General features: G+C 27.4%; 1 protein-coding gene across 1 annotated transcript; it reads right to left on the reverse strand.

Annotated features, from left to right (window-relative positions):
* Positions 1–447: 447 nt before the first annotated feature.
* LOC122270639 (uncharacterized) lies at positions 448–4,967 on the reverse strand. The gene is made up of 2 exons (XM_043048889.2): positions 4,815–4,967; positions 448–1,654 (listed from the first exon to the last, which is right to left on the reverse strand). The coding sequence occupies exon 2, from the start codon at positions 1,543–1,545 to the stop codon at positions 961–963; it is 585 nt and encodes a 194-aa protein (XP_042904823.1). The 5' UTR covers positions 1,546–1,654; positions 4,815–4,967; the 3' UTR covers positions 448–960.
* Between the last annotated feature and the right edge of the window lie 7,585 nt (positions 4,968–12,552).

Consider the following 12,552-nt stretch of genomic DNA (forward strand, 5'->3'; position numbering starts at 1 on the left):
TCTGAAATCATTCAGCATAGTTCGTTTTAAGTTTAATTTTAAAAGTTAGTAATCAACAACTTATTTTAAATTGGTAATTTTAATATGGTATTTCATATGGTAATTTTAAATTTAGTTTTAATAGTTAACCTAAAGCAACTCAATTCATACATTTTATTTTACTACATAATTTTAAGTTTTTCTTTCTTTTTCACATTATGCTAATACAATAAGATATTAGAATATATAAAAGTGCCAGTAAGTTATAGAATAGTACCAGCAAACTCGGTAGTTACTTAATTTTTTAAGTTTTAATTGATGACAGTTGTTGTAATTACTATTGTTGAGAATAAAGAATAGTCTGTTCGCGTAAACACACATAAGAAACAACATGAAATCTCTATTTATATGTAGAATAATGACTGAAGCATTTTGTGGCAAAAAGACTATTTATTATTTATTCAATGATATTAATACAATTATTCATGCCACAAAATTGACTATCATGCTGTGAGGCTCAGAAGTTACGGACTCAAGGAACACAATGTCCTGTTTGGGTTAGTCACCATTTTCAAAATCTTCACAATGTTGACAGCGGAAAAATATTTCATGAAGCACATTAAACACAATGTCCTGTCAATGTGCCATGATTTTTTTATGTCAAAATCGGGAAAATCACCACAATACTGTCCGTGGAGAAAATATGTATGTAGCACATTAAACATAATGTCCTGTCAATGTGCTATGATTTTTTTTATGTCAAAATCGGGAGAATCTCCACATTACTGTCCGTAGAGAAAATAGTTATGTAGCCACATTAAACACAATGTCCTGTCAATGTGCTAAATTTTTTTTGTGTATCAAAACCGGTTATGTGTCACAATCAGGAAAGGGTCAAAATCGAGTGAGTGTCTATATCGGATAAAAGTCAAAATAGGTTAAATGTCAAAATCGGAATTTCTGTGAGACTTTTCAACATTTCTAGAAGAAGGAACTTTTGTTCCGCATCTCTCTTTCACACTTTCGGAAATCTCTCACCATCCGTTTGTAGTGTGCAGTTGAAATTCCCATGAAATTGAAATCACCTTTCACAGCTCTATTCTTCTTGATGTCAAGTACAGCCTGTCCTATAAGGACATAGTCCCGGATCTTTAAAGGGAACTTTTCGAATTTAGCATTCCTTATACCTTCCACATCCACTGCAGTTTTTTTATCCAATTTTTTATCAAGAGCTGCTCCGTCGTTTTCAACAATTTCCTGCTCAGCAAGAACAACGTTCCAGTCTCGTAACTGAAACTCATAATGAATTTCAACTGCAGGGCTTCTCTCTAAAACTTCATCAACATATTCAGCAGTTTCCTCAACCACTGCAGCTTCCTCATCCAATTTCTTATCCAGAACCTCTGCGGCTCTGTTTCTGTCAAACATTTCCTGCTCGTCAACAACTTCGTCCCAGTCTCTCAACTGGAACTCATTATCAATTTCACTTGCGGTGTTTTTCTCCACCACTTCCTCTACACATTTAGCAGTTCCCTCATCCACTGCTGTATCCTTATCCAATTTCATATCTAGAGCCTCTGAAGCTCTGTGTTCTTTCTCAATCGTTTTCTGCTCGGCAAGAACCTCGTTCCAGTCCCTCAACTGGAACTTATTCTTATCCTTCTTTCCCTTGGAACTAAATAAAGATACAATCTAAATTTTTCTTACTATTATCTATAACTAAAATATTGAAATCAAACTAAGAAGATTATCTTAAATTCATTTCCAATCTTTTTGTAAATCATAAAGCTAATTTTCTTAATTTGATTTTTCACTATTGACTTTAAGGTAAAAAAAACTTATTGATGCAGCAAACGTTTTTCAGCAAGAAAGATGATTTGTCTTTATATTTTTAATGTTTTTGTACATTATGAAATTAATTTTCTAAATGTCTCTATAATTTTATGATAGTATTCTCTGTTCTTGAATTAAGTCTTATATTCAGTGCATCTTGACTAATAATAGGAAAAAATTCGTTATAAAAGTCTGCTTAAAGTTAACTAATCAGATTCCTGATAAAAAAAAATATAAAAAAAAAAAACATATTTATGATTAATAAAACCTAAACATACGATATTTAAACCATTCATTTGGCAATATTTCCATTCATATGGTAATGGCTAACCGGAAATTCTGAATTTTAAAATTATATTTCTAATTACCACACATTTAGTAATTAATACAGAACTGAAAATTAAATTGAACTAATTTAATGTTTGTTTATATCATGCTCTAAAGTAGCATAATTAAAGTTACAAATTACAAATTAACTAATTTTTTCAGATATTAAATAACCATATTTCATAGTTATTTTCATCGAAATCACCACCAAAGCACTTCGGTAAAAAGTTAATGAGTTTTTGTTGTTCCCATAAAGCCAAAAAAATGGTAAATTTTACCATATTTTGATAGTTTATACCCTAAAATTTTTTTGTGGGGTGATAAACTGATACATCATATTATTGATAATTTTCTTGGCGTAAAGACATAACTTTCACAATAATATAATTACATTTATTTATTACATAATTCAAAATATTTTGATGATATTTTTGAGTTGAAAAGCTTACTTATACTTTGCTTCAATTTTGCTTCAATTATATATATTTTAGAAAGAGGAACTATTGAAACAAAATTATAATTTAAGGAGAATCGAAGTGATGTTGCTTAGAAGTAATAATAAGTAAAGAAAATTAAGTAATAGTTAAATAATTAGTGTGAAAAAAAAACATTATGTTAATAATGATTTTATAATATGAAAGAAACTGAAAATGAACATACTTTGTGTTAATGAAAGTGCAATAAGTATGACTCGCCAATTAAACTGAATTTCTAATCATAAATTGAATTTTAAAGCTAGAATAAGGGATTGCACAAGTTATTTCTGTCTTCTCTGAAACGCTTATTAATATAATTGCATTTAATATTTTTTTAATTATTAATATCTTTAAAATGATACATCTATAGTCATATGTAATAAGCGTTTTTATCAGTTTTTATTTGAAATATCCATATGTCCGCCATTCCATGAGTTTTTCCAAAAATCGTGAAAAAAAATCAAATTGTTTTTTATTTGATGACGTTTAACTTTAAAGATTTGCATTCAGCAAATATTTTAATGCTCGCACTTTGAAAGAGTTTTTTTTCTTCCTCGAACCAAAATTTTTCCGATTTTAATGGAATTCTGCAGGGTACTTATAATTTTATGAATTTTAGAACTTTACCAAATGAAACAAAATGCTTTAAGAAAGAAAAGAAAAATTATTCTAAGTGGTTTATCAGTTTTTCTTTTTTAATAATCAAAATAATTTTAAACTAATTCGGCTTATAGGTAAAATTGAATTTGGTAAAAGTTTGTTATTATTACAATCAATATCTAAATGTGATCCTATCTAAAGTAACTTATGTTGATGATCAAAGTTGATTTCAAAGAAATATATAAAATAAAGTATAAGTAGTTTATGGAAATTTACTTAAATAAAACTAAACGATAAATGTAACAAATTTGGCGACAATAATGCACATAAAAAATAACTATTACTTAGAGTTGTTTAACTTTTTTTTAATTTAATTTAAAATTTTATACAAACATATGTCAATTTAACATATGTCTACTTAAAATTATCAAATGCTCATTACTTACAGCTTTTTCCGAATATATCTCAAAAGTTTAGACATTTTATTTCAGAATAAATTCTTAACTCAAGAAATTCAACCAATTTTCTCAAGAGTTTAACAAGAAATGGAGTTCTTTAATTGTTGAAATGAGATTTTGTGCAAGCGCGCATTGTTAACTTGGAGACGATGGTATTAACATTGTTGTAATACCGAAATATGATACAAACTAATTATTATAGAACATAGTTAATTTCTTTTCGTTTGTTTAAAAATAAATATGAATTAGGTTTTTTTGTCTATTGTTGGTAATAGCATTATTAACGTAAAAGACATGGCGTTAAATAATGTGTTATATTGTAGTCATAATTTTAAAAACATTCACATATGCTTCACATAAAATATGAATTTTTTTGAAAAATGATTACTTTTCGTCTATTAAAAAATAAATTATAGTATTACTTGAAATTAAATTGCATGTAGTACCAGCACGTATCTTTTAGCATTTAATATAAAATTCATTGTCTTTTAACACACAAAATTAGAATAGTTATTTTATTCTGATGAAACATTACACGCTAAAAAAAGCATGTTTAAAACTACCATGATATGGTAAAATTTACTTATGGTCAAATTTACAATTATGTTAAAATTTACAATTATTAATTACCTCTGGTGGTACTGATCCAAGAGTTTCCTAGTCTTCTAGATTGCCTCGACATTACAAGGCTACGGAATTCAACATCAGTAGTCGTAAACCCAAAATTTGGTCGGCTGTGCAACAACAGATATAATATAAAATAAAATAAGTTAGAATGTTAATTGACGATAAGTTAATTAACGATACTTTAATTAACTATAAGTTAATTAACGATAAGTTAATTAAGTACAGATTAATAATAATTAAATAACAATTTGTTGAAATATGATTCTTTCTCGTCTGCTTCTTTTACTTAACTTGGATTTATTATTTATTTACATATTTTATTGTAACCGTGATATATTTTCGTTTTGTGTACCTGGCAACTTCGATGCATAATTAGTTTGCTTATGTTTCACATGGCTTAGTGTCTGCCTTTGTGTTAAGTCTATTAAAATATATAGTAAAGGAATTGAAATCTTTGATACAGAATTTAGAATGTGTTACTTAAGAGAATTGATTCTTGACGGGCTTGGCTTACCCGTAGTAGACTGGAAAGAACAGCCGCTGTCATAAAGAAAGGCTACGTTTCAACAACCAATCAGGATTGAGAACCCACACTACGTCACTATCAGGTATCCCATTCTGTATTTTGTGTGAAATCCACTATAAAAATATACTACCATATCTAGAATGCGCTAAAAATAAAAAGTTGTAATTTTTATGCAAAATTAAAAATAAATTAAACAAAATAAATTATATTATATTGGTTAACATCTTTAAAAAAATATTTCTAAATATATTTGAGAATAATTTTTTTTTTCCAAACTACATATTTCAAAGTAAAAATCACATTTCTGCCTTTGTTTAAGCTCGGGTCCCAGAAGGCTTACAAAAATTCTAGAAAATTTGAGTCAACCCTTATATAGTAAGTCTTTTTAAATATGATTGTAAAATTGAAAGAGAAGATTNATAGTCCTTTGAGTCAGTCTCCATTCTCAAAATCTTTCAAAATCCTCGGAAGTATATTTCATGGAGCACATTAAACACAATGTCCTGTCAATGTGCTAGGATTTTTTTAATGTCAAAATCTGGAAATTCTCCACAATATTGTCCGTAGAGAAATTATTTTATGCAGCATATTAAACACAATGTCCTGTCAATGTGCTAGGCATTTTTTTAATGTCAAAATCGGGAAAATCTCCACAATATTGTCCGTAGAGAAAATATTTATGCAACACATTAAACACAATGCCCTGTCAAGGTGCTAGGGTTTTTTCTTATTTGTATCAAAACCACTTATGTATCACAATCGGGAAAGGGTCAAAATCGAGTGAGTGTCTAAATCGGGTAAGAGTCAAACTAGGTCAAATGTCATAATCGGAATTCTTGGGAAACTTTTCAACGTTTCTATAATAAGGAACTTTTGTTCCGTTTCTCTCTTTCACACTTTTGGAAATCTCTCATCATCCGTTTGTAGTGTGCAGTTGAAATTCCCATAAAATTGAAATCATGTTTTACAGGCCTATTTTTCTTAATGTCAATTACCGCCTGTCCTATAATAACATAGTCCCGGATCTTTAAAGGGAACTTGTCGAATTTAACATCCCTTATAGTTTCCTCATCCACTATAGTTTTTTTATCCAATTTCTTATCAAGAGCCTCTGAAGCTCTGTCGTTTTCAACAGTTTTCTGTTCAGCAAGAACATCGTTCCAGTCTCTTAACTGAAACTCATTATCAATTTCATCTGCAGTATTTTTCTCTAAAACTTCTTCATCATGTTTAGCAGTTTCCTCAACTACTGCAGTTTCCTTATCCCATTTCTCACCCAGAGCCTCTGCAGCTCTGTTTCTTTCAACCATTTCTTGCTCGGCAAGAGCTTCATTCCAATCTCTCAACTGAAACTTATTATCAATTTCAGCATTTTTTTCATCTGCAGTGCTTTTCTCTACCACTTCCTCAACATATTTAACTACTTCCTCATCCACTGCATTTGCTTTATCCAATTGCTCATCCAGAGCCTCTGCAGAGCTGTTTTCCTCAATCGTTTTTTGCTCAGCAAGAACCTCGTTCCAGTCCCTCAACTGGAACTTATCGTTATCCTTCTTTCCCTTGGAACTAAATTAAAATACAATCTGAATTTGTCTTACTCTTACCTAGAACTAAAATATTTAAATCAAACTAAAAAGATGATTTAAATATATTTCCAATCTTTTCATAAATTATAAAGCTAATATTCATAATTTGATTTTTAACTATTAACTTTAAGGTAAAAAATTTATTGATGTTGCAAATGCTTTCTCAACTAGAAAGATGATTTGTATTTAGTTTTTTAATGCTTTTGTGCATTATGAAGATAATTTTCTAAATGTCTCTATAATTTTGTGATAATACTCTGTTCCAGAATTAAGTCCTATATTCAAAGCATCGTGTCTATTAATAGAAAAAATTATATCGTTAGAAGAAGAATTGTCAGAAAAAAAATCAGTTTAAAGTTAGCACACTGCAATTCCTACAGGGTGAAAAAATTCTGTTAAAATTACCGCTCTGTATTGTGATCAGATTCCTGGTTTAAAAAAAAAACATATTTATGATTAATAAAACCTAAACATACGATATTTAAACCATTCATTTGGCAATCTTTCCGTTCATATGGTAATGGTTAACCGGAAATTCTGAATTTTAAAATTATATTTCTCATTACCACACATTTGGTGATTAATGCAAAACTGAAAATTAAATTGAACCAATTTAGTGTTTTCTTATGTCATGCTCTAAAGTAGCATGATTAAAGTTACAAATTTTAACAGATTAACTTATTTTTTCATATATTAAATAACCATATTTCATAGATATTTTTATCAAAATCTTCACCAAAGCGCTTCGATAAAAAGTTACTGAGTTTTTGTTGTTCCCCTAGAGCCAGAAAAATGTTAAATTTTACCATATTTTGATAGTTTATACCCTACATTTTTTTTGGGGGGGGGGGGATAAACTGATACATCATATTATTGATAATTTTTTTGGCGTAAAGACATAACTTTCACAATAATATAATTAAATTTATTTATTATTAAATTCAAAATATTTTGATGATATTTTTGAGTTAAAAAGCTTATTTATACTTTGCTTCAATTTTTTTCACTGTAGAAATTAGTCCTTATTTCATGAATAAGTAAAATCTAATCTTTAAGAAAGTTTTTCGATAAATTTTTTGCACAAAAAAAAAATTAAGCTAATAAAATCAAAAATTAACAAGTTTCTTATCAGAAAATACGAGTTTGAATTTTAGTTTTAGAAAAAGGAACTTTTGAAACAAAATTATAATTTAAGGAGAATCAAAGTGGTGTTGCTTAGAAGTAATAATAAGTAAAGAAAATTAAGTAATAGTTAAATAATTAGTGCGCTTAAATGTGAAAAAAAAAACATTATGTTAATAATGATTTTATAATATGAAAGAAACTGAAAATAGACATACTTTGTGTTAATGAAAGTGCAATAAGTATGACCTGCCAATTAAACTGAATTACTAATCATAAATTGAATTTTAAAGCTAGAATAAAGGATTGCACAAGTTATTTTCGTCTTCCCTAAAACGCTTATTAATATTATTGCATTTAATATTTTCCTAATTATTAATGTCTTTAAAATGATACAGCTATAGTCATATGTAATAAGCGTTTTAATCCGTTTTTATTGGAAATATTCATATGTCCGTCATTGCATGAGTTTTTCAAAAAATCATGAAAAAAGTTAAATTGTTTTTTATTTGATGACGTTTAACTTTATAGATTTGAATTCAGCAAATATTTTAATACAAGCACTTGTAAAGAGTTTTTTTTTTCCTCGAAGAAAAATGTTGCGATTTTAATGGAATTCTGCAGTGTACTTATAATTTTATGAATTTTACAACTTTACCAAATGAAACAAAATGCTTTAAGAAAGAAAGAAAAACGTTATTGGAATAGTTTTTCAGTTTTTCTTTTTTAATAATCAAAATAATTTTAAAGCAATTCGGCTTATAGGTTAAATTGAATTTGGTAAAAGTTTGTTATTATTACAATCAATATCTAAATAAGATCACTATCTAAAGTAACTTATGTTGATGGTCAAAGTTGATTTCAGAGAAATATGTAATGATAACGTATAAGTAGTTTATAGAAATTTACTTAAGGCCTCACATACCTTTTAATGCTTCAAAAAATCGATTTTTTTTTAATAATATTTTATTCTATTCTATGGATCTTTCTGAAAATTTGGAAAAAGAAAGCATAAAAAAATTCACATTAGATCAAAAGTTATCGAAAAAATAAGTCATACATTTTCTTTAATAAAATATGTCCTGTTTTGTGTTTAAACTCATTTATCTCAAAATGCTATTTTTACACCTTGCGCGCACAATATCTCGAAAACTATTGATTAGAATTGCACAAAATTTTTACAGCAGGTCTCAAATACCTGTTTCTATAAATTAACGAAGCCATTTGAAGGTGGGATTAATGTATTGACATTTAAAAAAATGAAATAGCAATTTTTTTTGTTAAAATTTTTTAATAAATTTTAAAAAAATTTTTGCATAGAGAAAAAAGTAAAATTATTTGTTCATTCTTCGTCATTTTAGTTTTACCATATATTTCTATACTCACAAAAAAAATCAAGCAAATATTATGTAAACTTTTTCCAGAAGCTTGCGCGCAAATAAAAACAGAAAAATTTTATTGAATTAAAATTTCAATTAATTAAGAAATTTCTTAATTTTTGAAAAAAATTTTTGCATTGTTTTCAAAATGTAGACTATGTATAGTGTCATATTTCAAAATTTGGTATTTTTAGAATAATTATTATAAAATTGGCAGATGATTGAAAATTGCTCGTTTTCTCTCATTTTTTACCTATTAAAAGGTATGTGAGGCCTTAAATAAAACTGAAAGATAAATGTAACAAATTTGGCGACAATAATGCACATAAAAAATAACTATTACTTAGAGTTATTTAACTTTTTTTTAAATTTAATTTAAAATTTTCTACAAACATATGTCAATTTAACATATGTCTACTTAAAATTATCAAATGCTCATTACTTACAGCTTTTTTCGAATATATCTCAAAAGTTTAGACATTTTATTTCAGAATAAATTCTTAACTCAAGAAATTCAACCAATTTTCTCAAGAGTTTAACAAGAAATGGTGTTCTTTAATTGTTGAAATGAGATTTTGTGCAAGCGCGCATTGTTAACTTGGAGACGATGGTATTAACATTGTTGTAATACCGAAATGTGATACAAACAAATTATTACAGAGCATAGTTAATTTCTTTTCGTTTGTTTAAAAATAAATATGAATTAGGTCTTTCTTTGTCTATTGTTGGTATTAGTTTTATTAATGTGAAAGACATGGCGTTAAATAATATGCTATATTGTTGTCATTATTCTAAAAACATTCGCATTTGCTTCAAATAAAATATAAATTTTTTTGAGATGTGATTACTTTTCGTCTATTAAACAATAAATTATGGTATTACTTGAAATTAAGTTGCATGTACCAGCACGTATCTTTTAGCATTTATTATAAAATTCATTGTTTTTTAACACACAAAATTAGAATAGTTATTTTATTCTGATGAAACATTACACACTAAAAAAGCATGTTTAAAACTACCATAATATGGTAAAATTTACTTATGGTCAAATTTACAATTTGTTAAAATTTACAGTTATTAATTACCTCTGGTGGTAATGAACCAGGAGTTCCTAGTCTTCTCAATTGCTTCGAAATTACAAAGCTACGGAGTTGAGAATCAGTAATTCCAAACCCAAAATTGTGTCGGCTGTGCAACGACGGATATAATATAAAATAAAATAAGTTTGAATGCTAATTAACGAAAAGTTAATTAACCATTAGATAATTGACTATAAGTTAATTAACGATAAGTTAATTAAATAAAGAGACGTATCGCACATCGAATTTGTTGAAATATAATTCTTTCTCGTCTGCTTCTTTTACTTAACTCAGATTTATTATTTATTTACATATTTTATTGTAACCGTGATATATTTTTGCTTTGTGTACCTGGCAACTTCGATGCATAATTAGTCTGTTTATGTTAAACACGGCTTCGTGTCTGTCTATGTGTTAAGTCTCTGCGAAAATATATTGTGAAGTAATTGAAATCTGTGAGAAAGAATTTTTGAGAAGGAATTTAGAATGTGTCACTTAAGGGAATTGATACTTAATCGGCTTGGCTTACTCGATGTAGAATGGTAAGAGCAGTAGCTATAATAAACAATTACCCCGTTTCAACAACCAATCACGTTCGAGATACCCGCACTACGTCACTATCAGGTATCCCATTCTGTATTTTATGGGAATTCCACTATAAAAATATCCTACAGTATCTAGAATGCGCTAAAAATAAAAAGTTGTAATTTTTATGTAAAATTAAAAATAAATTAAACAACATAAATTATATTATATTGATTGACATTTTTAAAAAAATATTTCTAAATGTATTTGAGAATAATTTTTTTTTCCAAACTACATATTTCAAAGTAAAAATCACATTTCTGCCTTTGTTTAAACTCGGGTCCCAGAAGGCTTACAAAAATTCTAGAAAATTTGAGTCAACCCTTATATAGTAAGTCTTTTTAAATAAGATTGTAAAATTGAAAGAGAAGATTACATTTTGATGATGGTTTGGTTTTTATGTTTAAAAAGTACAAAGGAAAAAAAATTAATTTAAAAGGAACTTTCTTTTTTTACTTTTCATAACTGAAAAACTAAAATATTCTTGTTAGGATAATTTTTTTTAAATAAAATTGAGCATCCTAGTTGGAACTTATTCAAATACAAGAAGAAGAAAAATAAATTTCGGTTCAAATACTAATCCAGAATCTTATTCTTACTTCAAATAAAATTCTTATATTCTATTTCGGAATATTTTTTCCATCCTCCTTAAATATGAATGCTTCAACATATCGTAAAAAAACGAGATTTCTGGAATTGTGCTTTTTTTTCCTTCCTTTCATAAATCTTTTGTAGGCAATATGGCGAACAGCATTCAATTTTTCCATAAAATATTTGTGTCATAAAACTAAATTTTGGTATAAGTTCTGTCAGAGCCTGAAAATAAATTAACCGTGTACAGAAATGATTTTATTTTATTTATTGAATTAAAAATATGTATATCATCATGCGTTTGTCGTGTTTTTTTACTTTAAAGCGTTTTTTTTATAGTAATTGACGTAGTAACTTAATGAAATAATAGAAAAATACGTAACCAAATAATTAATTTTATACAACAACCAGTATAAATAAATTTCAGTAAAATAGACAAAATTGCTTTTGATAATAGATTCATTAATTGCAAAAAATATTTTTAACATAAAAGGTGTTCCGTAAAGGTCACCCTTCATATACATTCTTGAATCGTTATACTGAACCAAAAAGGTATTCACACTAGGGATCTCAAACTAATATTTAACCAAAGCAAAAACAAAACCTCTATCGATATCTGAAAAATCACACTACAGGTAATCGAAAGTTAAATACAGCAAGACAAGTTTGATTCAGGAAAAAATAGAGAAGATTTGAAAGTTTGCTTTCATTTTTGATAATGATTCGAAAACTAACTGTTAAGAGCGGTCTTTGCAGAACATCCTATGCGATATATAATAACTTAATTATCGAGTGATAAATTTTACAATATTGTTATTTTTATTATTTTAATATGAGTTTTGATTGTACTTAAATTAATCTATAATTCCAGTTTTCGGACATGAGATTTCTTTATTTCACTTCTCCCATAACTGATTTTGAAAAAAAGTTTCAAAAAGTTCTTTTCGTTGAAAGTTTTAGAATCAATTAATTCAAGAGATGTCTCCCACTATCAACTCATTGCTTTCTGCAACTTCGTGGCTCACTTTTACCCCTCATCTCCTACCGTTTTCAAATTAGAAAAAAAAAAACAATTTTCCATTAAAGACAGTGAAATTCTTATCAAATAATTCATAGCCACTTTACTATACCCAGATATCACTCTTGTAACTATTAATCACACTTTTTGCTTTATTTTCTGTTGCTATATAGATGTCACTATGAAAAATATTTTTCTTTGCTTAAAACTGCTTATATTTAAAGTTTTTCTGGTTGCATTATTGGGAATAATGTAGCAAGCCGTATCTACAAATATTATCATAAAATGCAAGGTGAAGCTACCCAATTATAAGCTTCTTATTCATACTTATTCAATTGCCTCTAAGTTGGTACTTTTATTTTCTTG

The sequence above is a fragment of the Parasteatoda tepidariorum genome, chromosome 8 (genome assembly GCF_043381705.1).
Source record: "Parasteatoda tepidariorum isolate YZ-2023 chromosome 8, CAS_Ptep_4.0, whole genome shotgun sequence".
NCBI classification, from domain to species: domain Eukaryota; kingdom Metazoa; phylum Arthropoda; class Arachnida; order Araneae; family Theridiidae; genus Parasteatoda; species Parasteatoda tepidariorum.